Raw genomic sequence first — 26,568 nt, forward strand, 5'->3', positions numbered from 1 at the left:
GCTAGAATAGAAAGAAGGCAGAGGGGCGGGTGCCGCGGCTCACTACCTAATCCTCCGCCGGTTTTGTCCCAGTTGCTCCTCTTCCAGTCCAGCTTTCTGCTGTGGCCCAGGAAGGCAGTGGAAGATGGCCCAAGAGCTTGGGCCCTGCACCTGCATGGGAGACCAGGAGGAAGCACCTGGCTCCCGGCTTTGGATCAGCACAGCGCACCGGCCATAGCAGCCACTGTGGGGTCAACCAACAGAAGGAAGACCTTTCTCTCTGTCTCTCTCTCCTTCTCACTGTCTAATTCTGCCTGTCAAAAAATAAAAATAAAAAGGAAGAAGCTAGAGGTACCTAGCTTACTTAGTAGAGTGCTTTAAGTGGGCAGGGATAGTGCGGTAGTTCTCAATTTTAACATAAAAACCCACCCAGGGAGTTATTTCAAAGAAACAGAAGTGAGAGGGCTGGCGCCGCGGCTCAATAGGCTAATTCTCCGCCTGCAGTGCCGGCACACAGGGTTCTAGTCCTGGTCGGGGCACCGGATTCTGTCCCGGTTAGCCCTCTTCCAGGCCAGCTCTCTGCTGTGGCCCGGGAAGGCAGTGGAGGATGCCCCAAGTGCCTGGGCCGTGTACCCGCATGGGAGACCAGGGGAGGCACCTGGCTCTGGCTTTGGATCAGCACGGTGTGCAGGCCACGGCGGCCATTGGAAGGTGAACCAAAGGCAAAGGAAGACCTGTCTCTCTGTCTCTCTCTCTCACTGTCCAGTCTTCCTGTCAAAAAAAAAAAAAAAAAAAAGTGAGAGAAAAAAGAACCTGTTTGATTTAGTGAAAAAGAAATTTGCAAACTAAAGGAAACCATTATAAGAAGGTGATCACATTGATTTCCTTAGTATCTAAAAATGCCTACAAAAGACCGAATACTTAAAATTTTATTCCTAATTCTATGAATGGAGAAGTATTGTAATTCTGATGAAACCTGGAACTCTCAAATATTAAATCACCTGGGGTGAAAACCAGAACAAGCAGAGTACAGAGGAAAAAAAAAATCTTCCTTGGAATTTTACCTTTGCTGCCAATTAAAGTTCCTAACAATTACTAGATTAAGAAACCAGAAGACAATTAGCACTGTTAGTTTAAATATTCAAACAATTCATTTTATGTTGTATTAAAAATATAGATATTTTCCTGGTTTTCTTTCTTTTATTTTTTTACTACCATGCTTTTCCTATTTTAAGTCCTTTGCCAAATTTGAAAAATAAAAATGAGTTGGTGGCAAGAGATTTCCTAACATAAAATGGTTTTTCAATCATTTATAGAGAATTATCAAGCAATGTATGAAGTGTTTTGTATATATGATCATCTGATTTAATTTACCATGATTACCTGTTGACCCCTTCTGTGATGTTTATACATCTCTGTCACCAGTGAAGAGGCATGTGCACAAAGAAATCAGGTAACTCTGTGCCAGGGGTCACACAATGAAGGGTGTCATAGTCAATTAAATAGATGCTAGACCACTTGGAGGTCATTCTATTGCCCTAACAGATTGTATCTATGGATCTCTGTGGCAAGGTATAGAGGACAAAGGGAAAAACAACAGCAATCTTGAGATTTGTTAGTTTAAGTGGTGTCTTTTTCTCAAATGAGAGCAAGGCTGAGCTGTATATGCCTGGGAAAATACATTGAAAAGCTAAGTGTGTCAATTCTAATAACCAGTGGTTCTTAATTGGCATATGAATATATATATATACCAGAGATCCTAAACTTCCACGCGCATCAGAATTTCCTACAGATCTGGTTAAAACACAAATGGCTCACCCGCCCTACCTTCTGATTCAGAAGGTAGAAACTGAGAATTTCCATTTCTAACAAGTATTCAGCTTATGTTATTGGGCCCAGAACCACTGCCCTATACTTCATAAGTTAACTCTCTTAAAATAGCTATAGTAAATACAAACACAAATTTCCTAGGGAACAGAATCTAAACACTAGAGCTTCTTGAGAGAGATGTGCAATTTTCAAAAAAGCATTTTATTAATTTTTTCCTTTAGTATATTTTATGACATTTGACACAAAGAAAAAAATATATAAGATATATAAATTGTAAAAACCACATAATTCTCACATCTAATTCTTATGGTAACTGTCTTCAGACACAATAGATTTCCTTCAATAGTAAATTATATTTGCTTTTGTAATCATCCAATATTCTTATGATGAGATTTCTAAAGAATACATATATTTTCTTAATTAACACAGACAATAAAACAAGTTAAATTTTAAATCCCTTTTTTCTTCATTGCTTATTTTTACTTGTGAATAAACTGTATTAATACCAAAGATTAATCTAACAGAAGGTGTGAAGTTTGGGAAGAAAAATAATCAAATTTTCCCAAAATATACTGTAAACCTATGAATGAGTGAAAGAACACGAAGTATTTTATCTTAAATTTACTGATTTTAGTTCTTGTATTATTCATGCCATTTGAGTAATTATATACAATGAATATTGGCAACAAAGTAAAAATCTTACCCAGATCTAGTCGTTTTGAATTCCACCTTGAGGATAGGTTTGCATGGTTCTGGCTTCTTCCCATCCTTTAACTGTTTTCCTAAAATATATTTTCCTGCATTAAATTCTAAAATTCTAAGTTTCTCTAAATTCTTACATTGATAGTTTATAAAATGAAAGTGAAATATGAAATCTATCATGAAATATTTTAAGTGATTTTGAATTCAAAATGAGAATTTTTAAATGAGCAAGCAAAATTATTTAAAATACAATGCTGAAAAGCAAGGAAAATTAATAACTTAGCAATATTTATACAAAGTTCTAGTAAGAGAAACTGACAGTCACCCCAATGTTCTTAATAAAACATAAGCAAAATAGAATTTCAATTTGTTAAATGAAAGCAAAGTTTGATTTTAAAGAACTAAATCTGCATCACATTTTCAATTAGACCCTATATTAATATTTATACTCAAATAAATTGTAGTATCCAAAAGACTTCTAAAATACACCAACCCCTATAAGATGTCTGATTTATTTTTTAAAATGTTTCTTAATTTGTTACCTATTTCTAGATGTTCATTGTAGAAACTTTAAAAACTAAAAAGTACATAAAAAAACACAACTATTTCCCATGTTTTAAGAGATCAAAACATTGTCAAGATTATTAAAATTTTCTGACAAATTATCAAATTTGGGGATAGTCTTGAGGGGATCCCTGACATAAGCCTTACCCTAACGCCTCTTATTCTCTTTCATGGCTTTATTTTTTCTCCATACCATTTATTGCATTCTTCATTTTGTTATTTGTCTGACAACAATGTAAATTCCAGGAAAGCAAAGGTTTTAATGTCTGTGTTTTCAGTCATATCCCTCTTGGCAAAAACTGCTTGGTGTTATAGCAGGTATGCAATTTAATGAATTAAAAAATTAATGATTGTTTCCTTAGGATAAAATTCCTAGACATAAGATATCTGGGTAAAGCTATATTCCAGAAAAGTTTTGCCTATATATCAGAAAGACATAACAGTTACAAATATAAACAAACTAATACAGAGCAACAGAATGCATGAAACAAAAATGAGAAAATTAAAGGAAAAACCAATAGAGATCTCAATACTTCAATTTCAACAGTAGATAGAACAACTGAATGGAAGATCAATAAGAACATAGAAGACAATAGTGTAAGCTAATCAGTCCAGATATTTGGAGACTAAAACTCCTCTCAAGAACTGAATATTCATTTTTCTTAAGTGCACACATTTTTAGGATGCTTTGCTCTATAATAAAAATTCACTAAATTTAAGGGGCAAGAATATACAAAGATCTCAACCACAATAAAACAAAATTAGAAATCAGTAGCAAGAAAAAATGGAGAAACTCAAAACATGTGAAAATTAAATGACTTACTACTAAATAACCAATAAGCTAAAGACCAATTCAAAAGAAAACTCAGGGGCCAGCATCATACTACAGTGGGTTAAACTATCACGTTCAATGCTGGCATCTCATATAGCACCAGTTTGAGTCCTGGCTGCTCCACTTCCAATCCAGTCCCCTGCAAATGCATCTGGGAAAGCAGCAAAAGAAGGGACAAGTACTTGGGCACATATCACTCATGTAGGAGACCTGGATGGAGTTCCAGGCTCTTGGTTTCAGCTTCGCCCAACTGTAGCCATTCTGATAGTGAATATGCAGACAGGAGATCTCTGTCTTCCTCTGTCTGTAATTCTGCCTTTCAAATAAATAAATCTTTTTTTTTTAAGATTTTATTTATTTCTTTGAGAGGTAGAGTTAGAGAAAGAGAGAGGGAGAGACAAAGAGAAAGGTCTTTCATCTGCTGGTTCATTCCCCAAATGCTGCAACAGCTAGAGCTGGGCCAATTCAAAGCCAGGAGCCTGGAGTTTCTTACAGGTCTCCCACAGGGGTGCACACATCCAAGCTTTTGGGCCAACTTCCAATGCTTTTCCAGGCCATAACAGAGTGGGATCAGAAGAGGAGCAGCCGGAACTAGAATTGGCTCCCATACGGGATGCCAGAGATGCAGGCAGATGCTCAGTCTACTGCACCACAGTGCTGGCCCCCCAAATAAACAAAGCTTTAAAAAAAAAAAAAAAAAAAAAAAAAAAAAAAAAAAAAAAAAACAGAAACCACACTAGCATTAAAGAAAAGAAACAAAAACTCAGAAGGCGTTTTGAAAAGAAACAATAGGGGGCCAGTGCTGTGGCACAGCGGGTTAACACCCTGGCCTGAAACGCTGGCATCCCATATGGGCACTTGTTCTACTCCTGGCTGCTCCTCTTCTGATCCAGCTCTCTGATGTGGCCTGGGATAGTGGTAGAAGACAGCCCAAGTCCTTGGGCCCCTGCACCCACGTGGGAGACCTGGAAGAAGCTCCCGGTTACTGGCTTCGGAACGGCACAGCTCTGGCCGTTGGCGGCCAATTGGGGAGTGAACTATCAGATGGAAGACTTCTCTCTGCCTCTCCTCTCTCTGTGTGTAATTCTGACTTTCAAATAAATAAATAAATCTTAAAAAAAAAAAAAAAAACAATAAAAATTGACCCTAACCCTAATCCTACCTCTAAACCCTAATCCTAACCCTAACTCTAACCTTTATCTAGATTGATCCCCCCATCACAGGACTTGGAAATGTTACAGAGAATAGTATAAGGTACTTCAAAAAGTTCATGGAAAAGTGAATTAAAAGTTTATATTGATGGGGCTGGCAAAGTGGCATAGCGGGTAAAGCCGCTGCCTGCAGTGCCAGCATCCCACATAGGTGCTGGTGCTAGTCCTGGCTGCTCCACTTCAGATCCAACTCTCTGCTATGGCCTGGGAAAGCAGTAGAAGATGGCCTAAGTCCTGATACCCAGGGAGATCCAGAAGAAGCTCCTGGCTCCTGGCTCTGGATCGGCTATACTCCAGTTGTTACAGTCATCTGGGGAGTGAAACAGTAGATGGAAGACCTCTCTCTCTGTCTCTGCATCTGCCTCTCTATAACTGTGACTTTCAAATAAATAAATCTTAAAAAAAATCAGTTCATATTGATGCAAGATAATTTTGAAATCCAAGCATAGTTTTTGCATAATGTACATTTTCAATGCTCTTTGAAAACTCCTCATATGCATAGATCCTACAAAATTAAATAAAGAATTATAAAGAAATACAATAAACAACTGTATGTAAACAATTTAGATACCTCAGATGAAACAATTCTTCGAAAGATATAATTAATCAAACTGACTCAAGAAGAAATAGACATTCTAAATGGACTTATAACAAGTGAGCATAAGGAAGAATTAATTTAAAAGGAAAAAAAAAAACTACTCACAAAGAAAAGCTCAGACTCAGATGTGTACACTGCTGAATTAGGAAGGATAGAATTTGGGAAGCAGTTTGTGGACATTTATTAAAAACAGCAGCAAAGACAACTCTTCAGTTTTTAGAAGTAATGATTCCACTCCTAAGCATTTATGCCATGGGGAAAAAAGGACAACTTCTAACGAATGTACCTAATGATGATAACTATAGCATAATTTGTAGAGATTGAGAACTGAAGACAAAGTGAATGCACATTAATTTGAAACAGCTAAATAAACTGATATAATTAATTAGTGTACAGCCATAAAAATGAAAGAAAAAGAGCTATATCAGACTTAGAGCAATTTTCTAAAGTACAGTGGATTAAGAAAAGTAAGATGCTATTAAGACTAACACAATCCTAATTTTTGGAAAACAATGACCAGGAAAAACATTTTACATTTAGATTATGTGTGTATATTAATGTTTTTAGAAATATTTTTTACACAACTTACCTGGTGAAGCAGGAAAGGGATTGGGCTTATAATGTAGGGCAAGGATGAGGGGGTAGGGATTGCTATGATATCATCCCATTTATGTTTTACAATACATGCACTATATGAAAAAACTACTAGTATTTTTTATTGTCATTCTTCTCACTGGTTTTATGCTTTAAGAGCTCTTCTCCACACCAAAAAACATAATTTTTTTTCACTTTCTTACACTAGCTTATAGTTTCATTTATTACACTTAATTATTTTTAATACATATTTTGGTATTTGGAAGGTAGTTTTCCCCTAATTATCAATCATCTCAGTGCTATTTTATAGTTTATTGAGTTATAATGGCCAAACAATAAACTGTATATAATTTAAGTGTATAATTTAATGTTTTTAATTTTTTTTTGACAGGTAGAATTAGATAGTGAGAGAGACAGACAGAGAAAAAGGTCTTCATTCTGTTGGTTCACTCCCCAAATGGCCGCTATGGCCGACGCTGCACCGATCCAAAGCCAGGAGCCAGGATCTTCCTCCTGGTCTCCCATGCGGGTACAGGGCCCAAGGACCTGGGCCATCCTCTACTGCCCTCCCAGGCCACAGCAGAGAGCTGGACTGGAAGAGGAGTATCCGGGACTAGAACCTGGTGCCCATATGGGATGCAGGCCCCTAATTTAATGTTTTAACATATGAATGTACATGCTAGCATTATTCACTGAACCATGATTCTTTCCTCACTGATACGAAATATCATCTTTATCATATTAAATGCTTATAAATATATTTATAAATCAGTAATGGGGCATCTAATCCTTTCTTAATGTAAAATCCTAGTGGATCATGTCTTTCCCCACCTTATAAAGAAATGTAGGTGCAGTTCAATCTTGAATCTCAGGCACCCCAATCTAAAAGAACCAGGAAGTGATTAGTGATAGAGGTAGCCAGAACACCAGAACAAATATCTGGAAAAGACTGGGGGTGAGAGAGGGGTGAAGAGAGGACTAAATTGTTGAGGTAGGAGAGAGAATTGAGAAGGAAAAAAGAGAGATAGAGACAAATGTGGAAAAAGAGGCTTAAATCTGAAAAGTAATCCTTTGCTGTCCAAGGAACATATTAAGAATCTCAACCTCTATTGTGACCTGTTTAGTAAAGAATTTAAATATTCTCCCTGAAGGAGGCCTTTCTCTTTCTTCTACCATGCAAAGTTCTAATGAAAGTGTCAAACTAACAAAACTTGAGATCACAAACTCAAATTTTACATTTATTTTCAAAACTTTCTGTTATATATATTCTAAAATATTCACATAGTTCAATATTCATCATCAATCTTTCAGTTTGCCCAACAGTTCTTAAAGAAGGGCACTGGATGGTATAACAAACCCTTGCAAATCTGAGCTTGTGTAACTTCAGTAAAACCTGACTAGGTACAAAATTCTTAACTTTTTTATTGATTAATAATCTCTTTTTTTTTTCTTTTTTAAAAGATCTATTTATTTGCTTGGAAGGTAGAGTTACAGAGAGCGGGAAAGACAGAGACATCCTCCATCCACTGGTTCACTCCTCAAATGGCTGCAAGTACCAGGGCTGGGACAGGCTGAAGCCAGGAGTCAGGAATTCCATCTGGGTGTCCCCTGTGGATGCAGGAGCTGAAAGACTTGGGTCATTTTCCACTGGTTTGCCAATTGCATTAGCAGAGAGCTGGGTCAGAACCAGAGTAGCTGGACTCAAACTAGTGCCCATGTGGGATGCCGATATCACAGGCAGCAGCTTAACCTGCTGTGTCACAATGCCAGCCCCATTCAGACTTATAATAATATCTAAAGCAGTCTTTTATTCTTTGATAAGTTTACTTTCATCTCACCTGACAGGATGCTAATAGAGTAGTTTTATTATCTCTATAAATCAAAAATGTTGCTGTTTTTGCAATGATTGTTCTACATTGATTTTTCTTGGAAAGCAATAGGTTCTTGGATGTGCATATTCTAGCTCAAGTATTTTAAACCAGGTCATTAATTACTGCTGCTAGTCCAGAAAAATTAATCTATTTATCTTTAATCCTAGACTAACCACTTTCTATATCAAGTAATATGGCACATGTATAATTCCACAAAGAACATAAAAATACAAAGAAAATTCAGAGGATCTCCAGACTTTACCAGTAGGTATCCCTTTAAGTTCTTAAGTGGTACGTACCAGAACAGCAAAAATAATGTCCATGTTCAACTACCTGTGAACAGCTCTGACAACTAATTAAAAAGGTTTGGTTCATTATAAAACTTCATTTAACTAGTCACATAAAACTCCTTTGCCACATCTGATTTCTTGTTGTGTTTTACCAAGCCCTTGCTTTCCCCTTCTCACCAGACTACTCAGACATCAATCAGACTAAGCCCTACTAATATTAATTACAGAATCTCATCCATATATGTTCGTTTTTTCTTATTTCCTTTGTCACATTAAAATCTTTTTTTTGTTTTGTTTTGTTTACTAGTGTAATAGCTTTCCAACTGGGTGCCATTTTTTTCGATCAGTTCAACACATTAAAGTGATATTTTCAAGTGTATACTGTTTCTCACTTATAACTGGTAGCCATCAATTGCATATCCCTTTTGGGCACTTGAAATGTGGCCATTCTGAGTTAAGACATACTGTGAGGATGAGATACACATGAGATCTCAAAGTCTTTCTACAAAGCAAAAGAATGTGAAATGTCTCAATGTTTTAGGTTGATTACATGACAAACTGATATTCTGACATTTTCAATTAAATAGAATTTACTATTAAAATTGATTTTACCTGTTTCATTTTTCTTGTTTTAATATGGTTATTAGTAAATTAAAAATTACACATATAGCTCATATTACATTTCTACTGGATAGTGACATTATAAAGAATAAAATGACAGACCTGAGACCCACACCTTTCATATTACTAATACCAGTCTGAAATGGAGAAGAACAATGTTCCTTCCCTACTGTGTGTGGAGATAAAATTGATTTAAAACTGGGGACCTGACATGCCTGAATTTTATTCTTCATCAAGATAGGCACACTGGGATTTCTGATGTGTGGTTCAAGGTCCCAAACTTACCTGTTAAAAGCCCAGTGATCGAAGGTTTACTGATAGCTGGTGACTAGCCTAACCGATTTGGTAAGACTGGCTTGATCATTTAAAGGGGTCCTATTGAGAGTTTCCTGCTGAGTTCTTCAGAAGTCACATCTTGGCAGGTGGAACTGGAGGATACTTAGCACAATCCTTGTGTGCAAGTAAGTGCCTGTGGCCAGCTTGCACAGGGAATGTCTCAGAATGCTTGCTTACATTCTCTTTCTCCTACTGCTTATATTTTTGCCTTTACATAAAAGCTCTATTTGATATGCTCTATGGATCCTGGTGATTCCTTCCAATATATAAATCAGGGAAAATTTAATATAAGGAACTGAGCTATAGTTTTATTATTTATTGAGTGTTTTATACTTCAGGTGAATCCCAAAAGTAATTAACAGAATTCTTTGTGTGTCTCATCTTTAATATAATATACTGACTTTGGCTTCTGTGAACTTTTTTCTTCTGCAATTCTTTATTTTTATTTTTTTTTTTTTTTTTTTATTTTTGACAGGCAGAGTGGACAGTGAGAGAGAGAGACAGAGAGAAAGGTCTTCCTTTGCCGTTGGTTCACCTTCCAATGGCTGCCGCGGCCAGCGCGCTGCGGCCGGCGCACCGCGCTGATCCGATGGCAGGAGCCAGGAGCCAGGTGCTTTTCCTGGTCTCCCATGGGGTGCAGGGCCCAAGCACCTGGGCCATCCTCCACTGCACTCCCTGGCCACAGCAGAGGGCTGGCTTGGAAGAGGGACAACCGGGACAGAATCCGGCGCCCCGACCGGGACTAGAGCCCGGTGTTCTGGCGCCGCTAGGCGGAGGATTAGCCTAGTGAGCCGCGGCGCCGGCTCTGCAATTCTTAATAGAGTAAGTTTCCTAATTTTGGTTTATTCCTTGACAAGTGGCTTGCTTGCAATGATGAATAAGCCCCAGAAACTAAATTTAAAATATCACTTCCTATAGTGAATGCCTACTGAATTTGACTAGCTAGCATCTCCATTTCCTTAGGCAGTCACCTAACAATCAGAGAAAAATCTCAGGCTGTAACATCTAATTCCTACCCCATGGCAACAGAGGAGGTGTTATGGGACCCTAGCCCAGAAAAATCACATGGCCAAGATGACTGCTTCTAGGTAAGAATGTTGAGTCATGTCTAAGTCATCAAATTTATTCCTTCCAAAGTAATTAAAGCCTCTCTGCCATAGGAAAGAAAAGGCCAAAAGAGAAAGTTGAGCTGATCCTTAGACTTATTATATAGGAATGCAGAATCTATAGCCAATCAAAATAAAATTCTGCTTCATTTCCATATACAAGAGATCTTCATAAAGTTCATGAAAAAACATACTAAGAAAAGTGCCTGGATGGCTTTCAGATTTTTTTCTACCAAATAAACTTGTCTTTTAATTCTATATTGCCACAAACTTTTTGAAGTACTCTCCTATTCACAAAAAACTACACTTATAAATTATCCAGGTTTAATCCTGATATTTTACAAATAATAAAATTAAGTTTCAGAGAATAGAAATTATCTCCACAAGGCAGCTGATATGTAACAATGTTGGAATAGATTCCAGCTGTTTCACTGCCAGGCAAATGTTTCTTAATATTCATAAAAAGTACAGTAAAGAAGACTACCATGGTTTTTTGGCTTAGGTAGTCAAAAATCATCCATTGAGACAGGGAAGAAAAATGTTCAATTTTAATTCAACATTACCTGCAACTTCTTTGACCATGACATAGCTCTTACAACATAATTTCCAGATACTTTCACGTACAGATTGCCTATTCGAACTGGGGCCTAGAACAGTTCCTAATACATAGTACAATGAATAAATATCCTTTAAATGTATAAATACAATCCTTTTAATACTCACATGAGAAGACTGAATTTTCACTAGTATCTCCAGGTTTAGAAATGTTAATTGACTTTCCAGATGTCACAAAGCCAGAAGCTATGGAACTAAGTCCAAATCACAAATCGTCTAGCTTCAAAATACCATGTTATGCTGGTTAACATTGTGTCTTCTGAAAAGACTTTTCAATTTAACCCATTTTCAAAGTACCCTAACACTAAAATGTCACAGTAAAGTACTAGTAGAAGTCTTAAAATAAAATCAGTTCCTGGCAATCATACTAATACTGTCAATGTTTTTCTAGACTAAGATACCTATACAACTATTTGGTAAATTTAAATAAGAAATAATGTACAAAAATTGGAAGTCTGGTATGATAGTACGTCAAAATGTTCATGAAAATCAGAATTAAAAATGTTTGTTTTGGTGCAAAAAAATTGAAATCCATGCATAGTTTTTCATAATGCTCATTAAAATGAACTTTCTAAAAAGACTCCTCATACACATGGATCTCAAAATAATTTTGCATCAAAAGAAACATTTTTCAATTTCATTTTCTACAGTTTCCTTGAGGCACTCTCATATGTGATTTCAAGAATTATTCTTCTTCTCACATAAAACAAGGGAAAAAAAGCTCAAATTCTATATTGTTAGAAGAAGTTTTAATTTTAGTATTTCTTTAATTTTTACACTGCAATAATTCAGAAGGCATCAATTTTTTAAAACGTTAGTAATCATACTTTAAGCAAGCAATGGATATTGGCAAAAGCTATAAAAATTCTTTTCAATAAAGTATCAATTATTGGAACATATTCTTTAATATGATTTCCTTAAGTTTGTCAGGAAGCAATCTCTTGGGGTGGAAGTAGAATGCAGATTACTAAAGAAATACAAATTCTAAAGCAAGAAAAAGACCTTCCTAATCTGTTTTTAATAAACACCCTAATAAAAATTTTAGGTTTCATTTATATGACTTGTGCAGAAAAGAGTTAGCATTCCAAGGCTGAAACTGCTATCCCTAGAAAGATCAGTGTGCATGGTTGTCCCTGACTGGTAATTGGGAACCCAAATACTTTCCATATGGCTTTCACTATTCCCTGAATGATAAGGGTTGCTCACTCCACCTGAATGGTTTGGCACAACAAAAACAGTTTATGCTGAACCCAATCAGCTTTCCTTCTGAAACCTAGAATTTTGGAACATGCATGAGTAGAGGGATGCTTACAGCTCACTGACCCCAGGAAAAACCCTGGAATCTTGCACTTGAGTGAGTTTCTCTGGTGAGACAATATTTCACACATGTAGTAATAAGTCATTGCAAAAAGGATTAAGCATGTCTTGTGTGACTCCACGGGGAGAGGACCACTGGAAGCTTGAGCCCAATTTCCTCCAGACTTCATCTCACATGCCTTTTCCCTTTACTGATTATGCCTTTATGTACTTTTCTTGTAACAAATCACAACACTGAGTACAACCATATGCTGAGTCCTATGAATCTTCCTAGTGATAATCGAAACTGTAGTACTGTGTTGCAACACTTTAGTGTATACAAGTACCTTCAATAGAGTTCCAAGTGTTTGAATCACAGTTATATAACCACTAGCAACTTGTAAGTGAGCGTTTTAAGGTGACAAATGCTTAAAGCCCTACATTACTCACAATACTATCTGCTTTTCTGAATGACTGAACAAAGGATATTCAGAAGATAACATTCATTTTCCCAAAGTTCAAATTTTCAATTTCAAATGTAAATATGCTAAGTTTGAGATTTTATTATCTGTTTGTTAGGTATGTTACTGTAAGATAGATGAAAGTAAACTCATCCTAATCTTCAAAATCAAAGATACAAATCCAAATGCAGTTTCAAACAAAACCAGTTACTGTCCACTATAAGTTAGATAATGTTTAAAATTTAAGTTTTCTTACCATGTGGAGTGATTGTCTGTACAGGCTTAGTAGGGGACCTCACATTCCATATAGTCAAGGTACCATCTGAATGACTGCAAATAAACTGTTTTCCTTCATGATGCCAAGCAACAGAGTGTATAGCCTATAAAATAAGGGTGAAGAATTTCTCAAATTTGTTTAAATGTCAAACTATTCATAAATTGTTTTATAATTAATTTTCACCTTAAACTTTTTTATATTTCCAAAGCTGAAGCACATTTATGTTAAGGTCCAAAATTTAGCCCTCCTGCAACATAAATGAGATTGTCTCATGGAGACTTTAATTTTTTAATTTATTTTACACTTTACTTAGAGAAGAAAGTTATGTGTGTATCAAAGCACTACAGATAAAATCAGGACAACAAAATGTATTCTTACAGTTTATTAAAATAAACCACACCTAAACATAAGTTACTATGTATTATTATTATTAAAACCAGTATCCCATTGGAAAAACCAGCTGCATTGACAAATTAAAATAAATTTTTAAAATTAACTAAAATCTCAAGAAGCAAAATATAGATTTGGAATTAAGTTCAATAAATTACCTCAGGTAAACTTTGAAAACATGTTCCCCAATTCTCACAGTAATTATTGAAACACTCTCTTAAAATTATTTATTTTTTATTTATTTGAAAGTAAGTGTTACAGAGAGGGGGAGGGGGAGGGAGAGGGAGGGAGAGAGACAGAGACAGAGACAGAGACAGAGATATTGAAATCTTCCATCTGCAGGTTCATTCCCCAAATGGCTGCAATGGCAGAGCCCAGGCCAGGCTGAAGCCAGGAGCTTCTTCCAGGTCTCCCATGTGGGTGGCAGAGGCCCAAACACTTGGCCCACCTTTTGCTGTGTTCCTAGGCACATTAGCAAGTGGCTAGACTGAAAGTGGAGTTAAGACAGGGAATGGGGTATTTTCCCACATGGACCTCTACCTCAGGTTGTGGTCCTGCTCTACTTCTTCTCAAAGTTCTGGTACCAGGCACCATAACTCTCACACACTTTACGCCTCAGGTAACAGTGGGCATGAGTGACAACCCCCCCTCTACTTCCCTTTCACAGCCTTACGCCTCAGGCTCCAATGGGTGTGGGTAATGGCTCCTACCCTCTTTCCCTCTTCTTTTTTTTTTTTAATAAGGATTTTTTTTTTTTTTTTGACAAGCAGAGTTAGACAGTGAGAGAGAGAGAGAGAGAGAGAGAGAGAGAGAAAGGTCTTCCTTCCGTTGGTTCACCCCACAAATGGCAGCTACGGACGGCACACTGCGCCGATCCAAAGCCAAGAGCCAGGTGCTTCTTCCTGGTCTCCCATGCGGGTGCAGGGCCCAAGCACTTGGGCCATCCTCCATTGCCTTCCCGGGCCACAGCAGAGAGCTGGACTGGAAGAGGAGCAACCGGGACAGAATCCAGCGCCCCAACCGGGACTAGAACCCAGGGTACCAATGCCGCAGGTGGAGGATTAGCCTAGTAAGCCGGGGCGCCGGCCCCCCTCTGCTCCCTTACTCTCTTGGTTGGACCGCTGTAATCTCAGGGATGCCTGCTGTCTGCCAGACCAACCTATTAGATCACTATGGGAGTTTCCTTATCCCTCGTGGCATCCGACTCTCTCGGTTGTCTCCTAAATAATATCCTAAATAATCTTGTTCCTCTCAAATTGGTCCCAGATCTCAAACGCCATCACCTCATCTTTCTTTGTAATCAGGCGCAGCCCATGTATGACCTCAATAACCAGTCGAAAAGGCCGCTTAACAGCACATTTGATCCCGAAATTATTCAGGATCTCTACCACTTTTGTGAGTGTTCGGGAAAGTGGAAGGAGATTCTCCACGTTCAAGCTTTCTCCTATCTCCAGCCTAAACCTTCTCTCTGTATCTCATGTTCCCTGGCTCAGGTCCTCTTCGCCGCTATGGCTCCTACTACAGATCCAGCCCCTTTGTTCCACGTTCAGTTCTGCAGGTAAGACTCCACCATACTGCCCCACCACAGGCACCAGCTCAGTCCCTTCCTGCTCAGGCCCCAGCACAGTTACCTCCATCTCAACAACCTCAAAGCCCACCCTCCACTCTGGCAACATCTGTTCCGGCTATCACTGTCTCATGGATACCTCCCACTCCTGCCCAAGAATTCCAGGAGGCAGCATCTGTTTCCGCTCGCCCTGTCTCCTGGTCACCCGTATGTTAGAACTTGCCCTTATCCATTTCTACTCCCCTGCCTTATCTCTAACCCAGTCCTAGTGCCAACTTTCACCCTCCTCCATTATACTGAGTGAGCATACTGTTCCCACCCTGACATCACCCCCTCAAGCCCTCGACTCCCTCCTTCTCCTGTCTCCAGTCCCTTAGCCACTACTCTTGTGAGGCAGCTAGGGAGCCTGCCTCCATGTTGTCCCTTTGAGAGGTCGTAGGAGAGGAGGGCATAGTTAGGGTCCATGTTCCTTTCTCATTTGCTGATCTCTCACCAATTGAACAAAAACTGGGTTCCTTCACCTCTAAGCCAATGTCGTACATTAAGGAGTTTCAATATTTAACCCAGTCCTATGATCTGACTTTTCATGATGTCTTTAGGATCCTCTCCAACACCCTCCTTCCAGAAGAATGAAGGCGAGTTTGGGAACAGGCTCATCTCCATGCTGATGAGCCTCATCACACCAACCCTGCCCATCCCATAGGAGCAAATGCAGTCCCAGGACAGGACCCCAACTGGAATGACAACTCTCCCAGTGGCATAACAGCCAAATATCGTTTCATTCCCTGTTTATTGGCTGGCCTCAAAAAAATCTACCAGAAAGGCTGTAAATTATGATAAACTGAGGAAAGTTATTCAAAATAAAAAGAAAAACCCTTCCACCTTTCAACAGCATCTGACGCAGACCCTTCTCCAGTACAGCAACCTAGCCCCTGAATCTCCTGATGCTCGGGGCCTCATCATGAGCCATTTCTTTGCTCAGGGTTTCCCTGATATCAGGGCCAAGTTAAAGCAGCTGGAGAAGGGCCCATTAACCCCACAGGCAGAAATTCTAGAGGTGGCCTTTAAAGTATACAATGGGAGGGATGAGGGAGCCCAAAAGACAAAATTCCAAGTGCTGGCCCAGGCTTTTCAACAACCCACTGCCTCCAGTGACCTAGCAAACCACTGCAGTCCCATTAGCCACAGGAGTCCTCCAGGTCCATGCTTTAGTGTGGCCAAATGGGCCATTGGGCCAAACTATGCCCCAATCCTCAAGACCTGTCGTGTCCTTGTCCTAGATGTCACCAAAAGGCCCATTGGGCAGTGGACTGTCCTCTTGTCCGTTGAGTCAGTAGGCCATCTGCCCCACACACGCCCCGGGGTTGACCTTCAAGAGCTGGCTACTGAGGACTCAGGGAGCCCGGACTCCTGCCACTCAGTTACAGCCATCACTTCACGGGAGCCCAGGGTAACTGTGACAGTAGCAGGTAGGTCAATTTCTTTTCTTATTGACACAGGAGCAACCTTCTCAGTCCTTACTTAGTATCGGGGGCCCATCTCTGCTGCCTCAACCTCCATAGCTGCGGCAGAGGGAAACTTTACAGACCCCTACAGACTTCCGACATGCTCTGCATAATTAATATGATGCCCTTGTCCAACTCTTTTCTCGTTATACCTCAATGTCCTATTCCCTTCCTGGGAAGAGACACTCTCACAGTTTGGTGCTCAGGTGGTTTTTCACCCTCAGCCACTGGCCCTGTCCCCTAACTCGCCTTTGCCTCCCTTCCTGTTACTGCTCTCTCCCCAAGATGATTCCGGTCCAGCCACCCTACCTATCTCAGGCCCTCTATCCACTGTCAACCCAGCGAGTATAGGATACCAGTCACCCTAAGGTAGTAGCCCACCATTTTCCCATCCAGATCAAATTACAAGACTCCTCCACATTTCCTTCCCACCCCCAATATCTCTTACCCCTTTCCAGCCTTTGAGTCTAAAGCATGTAATTTCCAAACTCCTCCACCAGGGCTTGCCACACAAGACTGACTCCCCCTATAACACTCCAATACTAGTGGTTAAAAAGCCTAATTGGTCCTTCCATCTGGTACAAGACCTCTACCTTACTAACGCAGTAGTAGTACCCATACACCCGATGGCCACCAATCCATATACCCTCTTCTTTATTACTGTTTGTCAAATAAGCTCTTCCTCTGTCACCAGAAGATACCAAATATCTTCATCAGCTCACCTCTTTTTGTTCTATATTTCAAAAAACAAACCCTAGCTCTAATGCCCATCCTTTACCCTTCCCCTCCCATCAAATCAGAGGACACCTGTCAGCCTCTGACTGTCAGACAGACTTCACCCATATCCCCAGAGTATGGTGCTTTCAGTATCTTTTGGTGCTTGCTGGTAGATACCTTGCTGCGAACAAATGGGCACTGAAAGTTTCCAACATCCTACCTCAGGAGATTACTCCCCAATTTGGGGTCCCAGCCTCTCTCCAATCAGACAATGGTGCTGAATTTACATCACAAGTAACTCAACTACTGAGTAAGGAGCTCAACATCCCCTGGCATTTCCACATTCCTTATCACCCCCAGCCCTCAGGAAAGGTGGAAAGGACAAATCTTACACTGGAAAACATTCTAACTCTCCCTGAGCTTCACCTAGACTGGACTAAAGTATTTCCAATGGCCTTGCCCCATATGAGGGCTCTTTCAAAATTTCACCTTTTGCACTGACATATGGATTTCCCTTGGTTCTTCCAACCATACACTCTCAATCTCCACTCTTGCTTCCCCATCTACCCTCACCTCTCCTCAGATATTTCCAAACAGAGTTATGGAAATACATAGACACCTACTGCCCAGCTCTAGGTTTACCCACCTGTTTCCCTCTTAGGACAGTGGAAGGTGAGGTTTTCCTGTCCTCTTCAAACCCTACTTTGCCCCCTATTCCCACTAAACTATAGGCTAAATGGAACAGTGTTATTCTCTTTTTATTATTTTTTTTATTTTTTGACAGGCAGAGTGGACAGTGAGAGAGAGAGAGAGACAGAGAGAAAGGTCTTCCTTTGCCGTTAGTTCACCCTCCAATGGCCGCCGCACCACGCTGATCCAATGGCAGGAGCCAGGTACTTCTCCTGGTCTCCCATGGGGTGCAGGGCCCAAGCACCTGGGCCATCCTCCACTGCACCCCCTGGCCACAGCAGAGAGCTGGCCTGGAAAAGGGGCAACTGGGACAGAATCCGGTGCCCCGACCGGGACTAGAACCCGGTGTGCCGGCGCCGCAAGGCGGAGGATTAGCCTAGTGAGCCGCGGCGCCGGCCTTTACCGTGTTATTCTCACTACTCCTACAGCAGCAAAGTTACAGGGAATACCCCATTGGGTCCACTTCACCCACCTTAAGTGTTTCCCCCTACTTCACCCACCTTAAGCATTCTCCCCCTCATTATACAGTTACTCCCACAGGGCCACTCACAGCCAAGTTTACCTGGACTCAAGTTCCACTACCAATGGTGCCTGAAAACTCAGAACCCATCTCCGAGAACTGGTGACCACCCAACCACCACCATTTCTAACACCAGTTAAGTGCTGAGCCTCTCTTATATCGTTACCGCCTCTTTCTACAACTTCTGTAGGAGGAATATGAAACACACTCCTTGCCCTTCCACCCCTCCTAGCTCCTTTCAGATGTTGAAGATTTACATCTCCAGGGAATCATCTCAGACTTCACTCCCTTTGAAATCTACACTTTTCCATATCTCCTCTTACTGTCTCACTCCTTCTTCCATACACCATGATGAATTTCCTTATAATCTCATCTCTTCTGCTCTTTTATGTCTGTTCTGCATCTGCACTAGCCCCAGGAACAAGTTACACATGGCAACTTCAGATTTCTACCACTTCCACTCCTGCTAAATTACTTAACGCTACCTTCCGCCCCATCACGAGCTGTGCAGGACCTACCATTCTGTACTTAGATTTTGCTCAGGCCTACTCACATAATTGTTTTGACTGCGCTACGTATATTTCTTCTCAATTTGAAACATATCCCTATTATCTCTTCCTAATTAAAGACAACATAGGATCATGTAACAATGCTTACTGAAAAGGTTGCTCATCATGGTCCTGTAAGCACTACTATACTGATCATAGATATGGCCTCCCAGGAAAATAATTCTCTAATGTCTTGTCCCAAGATAAAAACACTCTAGCTTGGATGCCACAGGCAGACAAAGACCATCAAGTCCAATTCCTTTTAGCCTTCACTATAACTGACCCCTATGTTCAGGTCTTCCAAAATGGAGTCAAGGGATCCTTCACTTTATATATGGATTCTAACATGCAAGATCCCCATGGAATCATAAAAATTATCAGGGCCTGTACTCAGGACTTAAACTAAGAGGATTATTTAAATATAAAATGTAAAACTAAGAAAGTCAATTTTAAAAATCTGTTTTCTTTTACAAAGAAAAGAGATCAGCAAGCCAAAACCTCCAGAAAAATGAGACTCTTTATTCAAAATATGTTTGTATTTTTTTTCTTTTTCCAAAATTTTGGCTAGTGAACAAAAAAAGTAAATAATAAGGATGCCCTTTTGCTCACGCTGACAAAGAAAATATGCAAACATTTTCAAAGTATTTAACATACTGCTGTAATAACTCAATGTAGTCTGCTATTTAAGTAATTAAATACATCAATATGAAGATATAACACATATTATCTTAAAAGCACACAAACAACCTAAATCATTTATATATTTCCAAGGCATAGCTCTGTTCATTAATAACTGGAAACTAGGAATACTCCTAGTACCCAAATTATGGATGCCAGATTCCATTTCACACTGAAATAATTTATAGTCCCATGGAAATCTACCTCATTATAATATTGGTTCAGAAATATATGGGGTTCTCAGGTGTATTTTGTTATACCAGAAAGTAATGAAGCTACACAAGACAATTATGGTTATCATCAAGGACATGGGTAAGAAGTAGAGGAAGTTCATCAATTAAAGGCAATTGGAAAATGAATAAGGGTACTACTTTAATGGATTGAAGCACATCAAGTCTGTCCAAATTATTAAGCACATAGTGAAAATAAAAATAAAAATTGGTCACCACAGAATCTACTGGAGAAGAATATCTATAGTGAATACTAACTAGAGAAAGAATGATGCATTTATCCTGCCTTTGCTCTCTGAACTGTATGACTGTAAACCAAACAGCAGGTAAGAGGAAGTTTCTGTTAAAATAAAGTATCTTAGCTAATAAACCAAGAAGCAATGACAGAATCACAATACCCCTACTGCAACTATTTTGTACTAATACATCTACTGAGCACCACTGGACTACCAACATCAAAAAGAGACACAGCAATTCCACCTGTGTCCACCTGTGAAACTGCACCACTATCACCTATGAATTGGCCCTGCTAAATATGAAAAATGAACTGAATTTTATCAAGCTTCAGTAAATCATCAAATTTATAAGAAATACAGCCTTCGCCCTGACTGTTGATGAACAACTTAACATGTTATCCCTCTTAGTATTTTTTTTGTTTGTTTGTTCTACTTAATACTTTTGGTTGAATACTGTAATCAATACACAATTATTCTTAAGTGCTGAAACTTAACTGAAAAGTGATCGCTGTTAAATATAAGAGTGGGAATAAGAGAAGGAAGAGATGTGCAATTCGGGACATGCTCAAGCTGACTTACCTCAAACGGTAGAGTTAGAAACATACCAGGGGATTCCAATTCAATCCCATCAAGGTGGCATGTACCAATGCCATCTCACTAGTCCCAGTGATCAATTTCTGTTCATAATTGATCACAATGATAGGACTAAGAACCAAAGGGAGCACATAAACAAGACTAGTGTCTGCAAATACTAGCTGACAGAATAAAAAAGGGAGAGAACGATCCAACATGGGAAGTGAGATACACAGCAGACCCATACATAGAATGGCAGATGTCCTAAACAGCACTCTGGCCTCAGAATCAGCCTTTAAGGCATGCGGATCCTGCTGAAAAGCCCATGAGAGTATTTCAGGCATGGAAAGCCAAGACACTCTGGGAGAAAAACAAACAAACAAACAAACAAAAAAACCTAAATGAAAGATCTCCGCGAGTGAGATCCCAGTGGAAAGAACGGGTCATCAAAGAAGGAGGTACCTTTCTCTGAAGGGAGGAGAGAACTTCCACTTTGACCATGGCCTTGTCTAAATATGATCAGAGTTGGTGAACTCAGGGGGCTTCCATAGCCTTGGCAGCTCATGACAAGAGCCTAGGGTGATTACTGATGCCATAAACAAGAGTGTCAATTTGTTAAGTCAACAACAGGAGTCACTGTGCACTTACTCCTCATGTAGGATCTCTGTCCTTAGTGTGCTGTACATTGAGATTTAATGCTATAACTAGTACTCAAACATTATTTTTCACTTTACGTTTCTGTGTGGGAGCAAACTGTTGAAATCTTTACTTAATGTATGCTAAACTGATCTTCTGTATATAAAGGGAATCGAAAATGAATTTTGATGTGAATGGAAGGGGAGAGGCAGTGGGAAAGGGAAGGGTTGCGGGTGGGAGGGACATTATGGGGGGGAAGCCATTGTAATCCATATTCTGTACTTTGGAAATTTATATTTATTAAATAAAAGTTAAAAAATATTAAAATTAGTATTTAACAATTAGTTAAAAAGATAATAGTACTTGAAGTAATTTGTTGTTTATGTTTCAAATAAATGACAATTTTGAGCATAAAAAAATTTATAAGAAATATCTTTAAATAGATGTTATAGACAACTGGAGGCCCTGCATCATGGCATGGCAAGTGAGGTCCCAGGCTGCAACTCTGGCATCCTATGTTAGTGCTAGTTTGTGTCCCGGCTGCTCCATTTCTGATCCAGCTCTCTGCTAATGGTCCAGAAACAGCAGCAGCAGATGGCTCCAGCGTTTGAGCCCTGCCACTCAGGTGGGGCCTGGATGAAGCTCCTGGCTTCTGGCTTTGGCTTTGCCCAGGCTTGGCAATTGTGGCCATCTCAGGAATGAATCAGCAGAAAGAAGATCTATATCTCTCTTTCTCTCTCTGTAACTCTTTCAAATAAATAAATAGGACAATGGATATGGAGCCAGAAAAATTTACTATCTAGAAGCTTTTCCCTGCAACACATAAATGACAAAAAAAGGAAGAATAAGGTAAGGAAGGGAAGTCAGGAACGAGAAGGGAGGCATACAATTTAAAATACTTCATAAAGCAATCACAATCAATCTTTAGTTTGGATCTTAAAGCAAGCACACTATAAAGTCTACAGTATACTATCAACTAACAAAGAAAAAAAAATAGAATGTATTTGCTTGTAAATGCAGAGAATCTCTCCAGAACACCTTCTAAGCAACTGGTAACATGGTACCTATCAGGGATCTAGATGTCCACATGTAAGGAGCAGGAAGGCGATTTATATATCTTTTTAACTATGTGAATATGTTTCTTCTTCATTTCACTATTATAAAAGTAAGTCATTGTGTGTGTGTTACTGCAATTTCAAAGGTTACCTAAACTAAAATCACCAATTATATTTTTATAGAAGTTGCTGACTCCGCAAAATTAAAAAAGCTTTAATTAGGAAAAATATTATTACCTCATCATATGTGTATCTGTAGTCAGCTTTCTTGGATTTGAGGTCCCATAAGACTACTGTTCCAGATTCAAAGCCAATTAAAAGCTGTAATAGAAGAAAAAAACACATTATCTAAGAATTGTATCAGTTATATAAAAATATTTATTTGCTGAAAATAAAGTTTATCATTTACAAGCTGTAAGTATAAAATTATTAAACACCCGTAATTGTTAATTATGAATCACAAAGATGACAAATAAAAACATTACACTGCATATTTACATGTCTTTGATGATTAAAACTTTTTTTCAAAAAAAGTACCATTTTTAAGTCTAAATATAGATCTTCACTGATACAAAATATTTAGTAAATTACAAAAAATTAATAGTTAAGAGTTTATAATCTCTCCAAATTCTTCATGTTATGAAAAGCAATCTTATCCACTACATCTATACATTGATTAATTCCAAATCAAATCAGCCTAGATTGCTCTCACATGCTCCAGCACATAATCTCAATGGCCATCTCTACTAATCTATATTAGAACCTCAAAGTAAGTATGTCCGTAAAGTAAATTAATTATATTCTCTATCCTTCTTCTCTGGCATTCCCTATTGCAGTAACTCAACATTCCTATCACAATGATCAGGTGCTCAAGCCAGAAACCTAGGGATCATCCTTAACTCTTGTTTTTTCCCCCAACAGGTAAAATCACCAAGTAAATTTAAAATTAATTTCTGTAGCTGGCGCTGCGGCTCACTAGGCTAATCCTCCGCCTTGCAGCGCCGGCACACCGGGTTCTAGTCCCGGTCGGGGCGCTGGATTCTGTCCCGGTTGCCCCTCTTCCAGACCAGCTCTCTGCTGTGGCCAGGGAGTGCAGTGGAGGATGGCCCGAGTACTTGGGCCCTGCACCCCATGGGAGACCAGGATAAGTACCTGGCTCCTGCCATTGGATCAGTGCGGTGCGCCGGCCACAGCGCGCTGGCTGCGGCGGCCATTGGAGGGTGAACCAACGGCAAAGGAAGACTTTTCTCTCTGTCTCTCTCTCTCACTGTCCACTCTGCCTGTCAAAAAAAATAATATGAATTAAAAAAAATTTCTGTTATCTCTTTAATTTACTTCCTACCATCCCCAGTGCCACTCTTCTGGTTCAAGATACAAAGTTCTTTCTAGTCTCCCTGACTCCTATGTCAATCCATTCCATACTGTAGGCTAGAATAATATCTCTAAATGCAAACCTGGTGGTATAATGTATATTTCTGTTTAAAAGATTTTAATGCGAAATTATTATTTTAAGGATAAAATCCAAAAGCAAGTATGATCTGTAAGATCTGTGTAATCTGATTTCTGCTTTATTGCTCCATAAAAGTGATGAATAGGTGGATTATGCTCATATATAATGTAGAGACAAGACAATGTTTGGGTATATTCAGTAATTTTAATACAACAGCAACTTAGTGGATTTCACAGGACAGAGAAAGTTGGATGGTTAGTTGCTGAAGCTAACAAAATAGGTTTTCAGAGGTAGCAGTCAATTTTCCTAACCCTAATTTTTCTTTCTTAAGCAATCTGAGACATATTCCTTCTAGGAAAAACTGGCATATTCTTCCTTTTCCTTTCTCTAGTCCTTTCAAATACTTTTCTTTCTTTTTAAAGATTTATTGATTTTATTTGAAAGATGGAGTTACAGAGAGAGGGAGACACACCCACACAGAAAGAGGGAAAGAGAAGAAGGGAGAGAGAGAGAGAGAGAGCACTTCCATCCACTTGTAAAGTCCAAATGGCCACAATGACCAGGGCCAGGTCAGGATGAAGCCAGGAGCCTGGAGCTTCATCCGGGTCTCCCATAGGGGTGGCAGCGATTCCAGTACTTGAACCATATTACACTGTTTTCCCAGGCACATTAGCAGAAAGCTGGATCTGCAGTTGGGCAGCCAGGACTTGAATGGATGCCCATAAGGGAAAATGTTGTCACAAACATTAACTTAACCTGCTATACCACAACACTGGCTCCATTCTTTACAAATATTTTACATTTATTGTATGGCATTTTTCTGTGGGGAAATAATATATAAGGAAAAAGAAGGAACAGAATAAAATTTAAGACTCAATGTAAAGGAGAAACAGCACTCAATTGCTTAGTACATAGGAACCTGAATTCTAGTCCTAAAACCACAACTTAACAGTCATGTAGCTTTTAGAAAAAAATCTTACCAATGTATTTGTTAATAAATCAAGATAGTTAGAGTAAACTTAAATCTCTCCAATTGGCTATACCATCCTAAGAAAGTTAAAAATACGTGCCAACAAATTAGACTTTAATGTCCATAATCTCCTTGGCCTTCCAATTCCTACAGAATTTTAATGAAATATTAGGGAAGAGAAAGCTAAATATATAGCTTTTTAAAATATATAGTGTTTAATTAAACTGGAAAAATTCCTTTAATGTTTATCCTTACTAAAATATTTTATAACTCAGAGATGTTAATTAGATTATGTACTATCAACAGACTTTTCACAAAAAAAAGTGTAGTGGGTACACTGAATAGAAGCAGAGACTCTACATCAACAGCTGATCTCTATCTAGTGAGGACATGTAGCATAAACGTTGAAATCAAAGAAATCAATGTTTAAATATCAGCTATACAAGCATATAGCTCTGCACTTCTGGAACACAATGTCACTGTTTCATTATCTTTACAATGGGGATATTTGCAAGTTACAGCTTCTTGGGAGGATCAAATGAAATAGTGGTCAGCATAGGACCTGACAGAAAGTATTCAATAAATGCTACTTTTTTACTATTGTGACTGACAGCACATTAATGCCTACCCTTCCTTATCAAGACCTTCAACTAATGAGGTGGATCCACCCATGGGATTAGCTTTGAACGAATCTACCCTATCACTGTATATCTTCTTTTAGTCAGAGAGATCATTCGAAATACAGAAAAGTCATTGATGTGATTAAAGTAGGACTTTTTTCCACAAGAAATCAAAGATTAGATAATGCAACCTGTTCTACCAACTAATATTTAAAAAATGTTTGAATGAGAGTAACTCTTGGAAGGAAGAATAATATAATGCCAGATTAAAAAAAAAAAGATGACAGACACTGATATATAATATATTCATTCCATAAAGAAGGATATATTGAGTACCCTATGACTATTTCCACGATATGCTGGATGTACTGGAGGCTGCAAACCTGCATATAAATATTACCTCTGCACTCAACAATTTCCCACACTTGGGTCAGCCAACATAATACGTTTCTAATAAAAGGCAACAGATGATTAACACCATAAAACTCCCATAACTAAAGAACCAGTGAATGTGAAAGTATGAGAAAGATTTTTCTGTCAAGATGATCAGGAAAAATATCATAAAGGATATATACTTAATCTGGACCTTAGAATGTGGGTAGGAATTCAGCAGAACCATTATGAGACACAATAGAATGGAGATATGGCAAAAGAAGGACTGAAGTGACATAATATTGATCAAGGTAGAAGAGAAATTTTCAATTCTGTCATCATGTCTCCCACCCAAAAGCTAGGCTTTCACCCAAGTATTCTGCCTAAAACAAAGTAAACTGGACCTACGCTACTATATAGTTGTTTTATATAAAGTTCCCTTTAAAAAGTATCCAACTCTATAATTATGAGCTAATTCCAGATAGTCCAGTTATCCTTTTGTCTTCCCTGTGTCAAACTAAGACAAATGTTAAATAATTCATAGGATTGATCTCTGAGTAAACGAAAAACTTGGGTAAACTCCTTCAATAAATCCAGAAGTTACATTTCACTAATTCCTCCAACCCTT

The 26,568-nt window shown here is 38.8% G+C and overlaps 1 protein-coding gene across 17 annotated transcripts in view; it reads right to left on the reverse strand.

The window, feature by feature from the left end:
* STXBP5 (syntaxin binding protein 5) overlaps positions 1 to 26,568 on the reverse strand; it is a 225,685-nt gene that overhangs the window by 114,012 nt on the left and 85,105 nt on the right. For all 17 annotated transcript variants that reach the window (XR_011388464.2, XR_016233648.1, XR_016233652.1 and 14 more), the window contains exons 7-9: positions 22,766 to 22,849; positions 13,163 to 13,286; positions 2,513 to 2,591 (exon numbers count right to left, since the gene is read on the reverse strand). Coding sequence is in view for 9 of the 17 variants with exons in the window: in XM_008263624.5 (XP_008261846.1) it covers positions 2,513 to 2,591; positions 13,163 to 13,286; positions 22,766 to 22,849 (287 nt within the window). In the remaining 8 variants the exon portion in view is untranslated. The remainder of the gene's footprint in view (positions 1 to 2,512; positions 2,592 to 13,162; positions 13,287 to 22,765; positions 22,850 to 26,568) is intronic.

The sequence above is a fragment of the Oryctolagus cuniculus genome, chromosome 5 (assembly GCF_051225735.1).
Source record: "Oryctolagus cuniculus isolate XC-2025 breed Fujian yellow rabbit chromosome 5, ASM5122573v1, whole genome shotgun sequence".
Taxonomy (NCBI): domain Eukaryota; kingdom Metazoa; phylum Chordata; class Mammalia; order Lagomorpha; family Leporidae; genus Oryctolagus; species Oryctolagus cuniculus.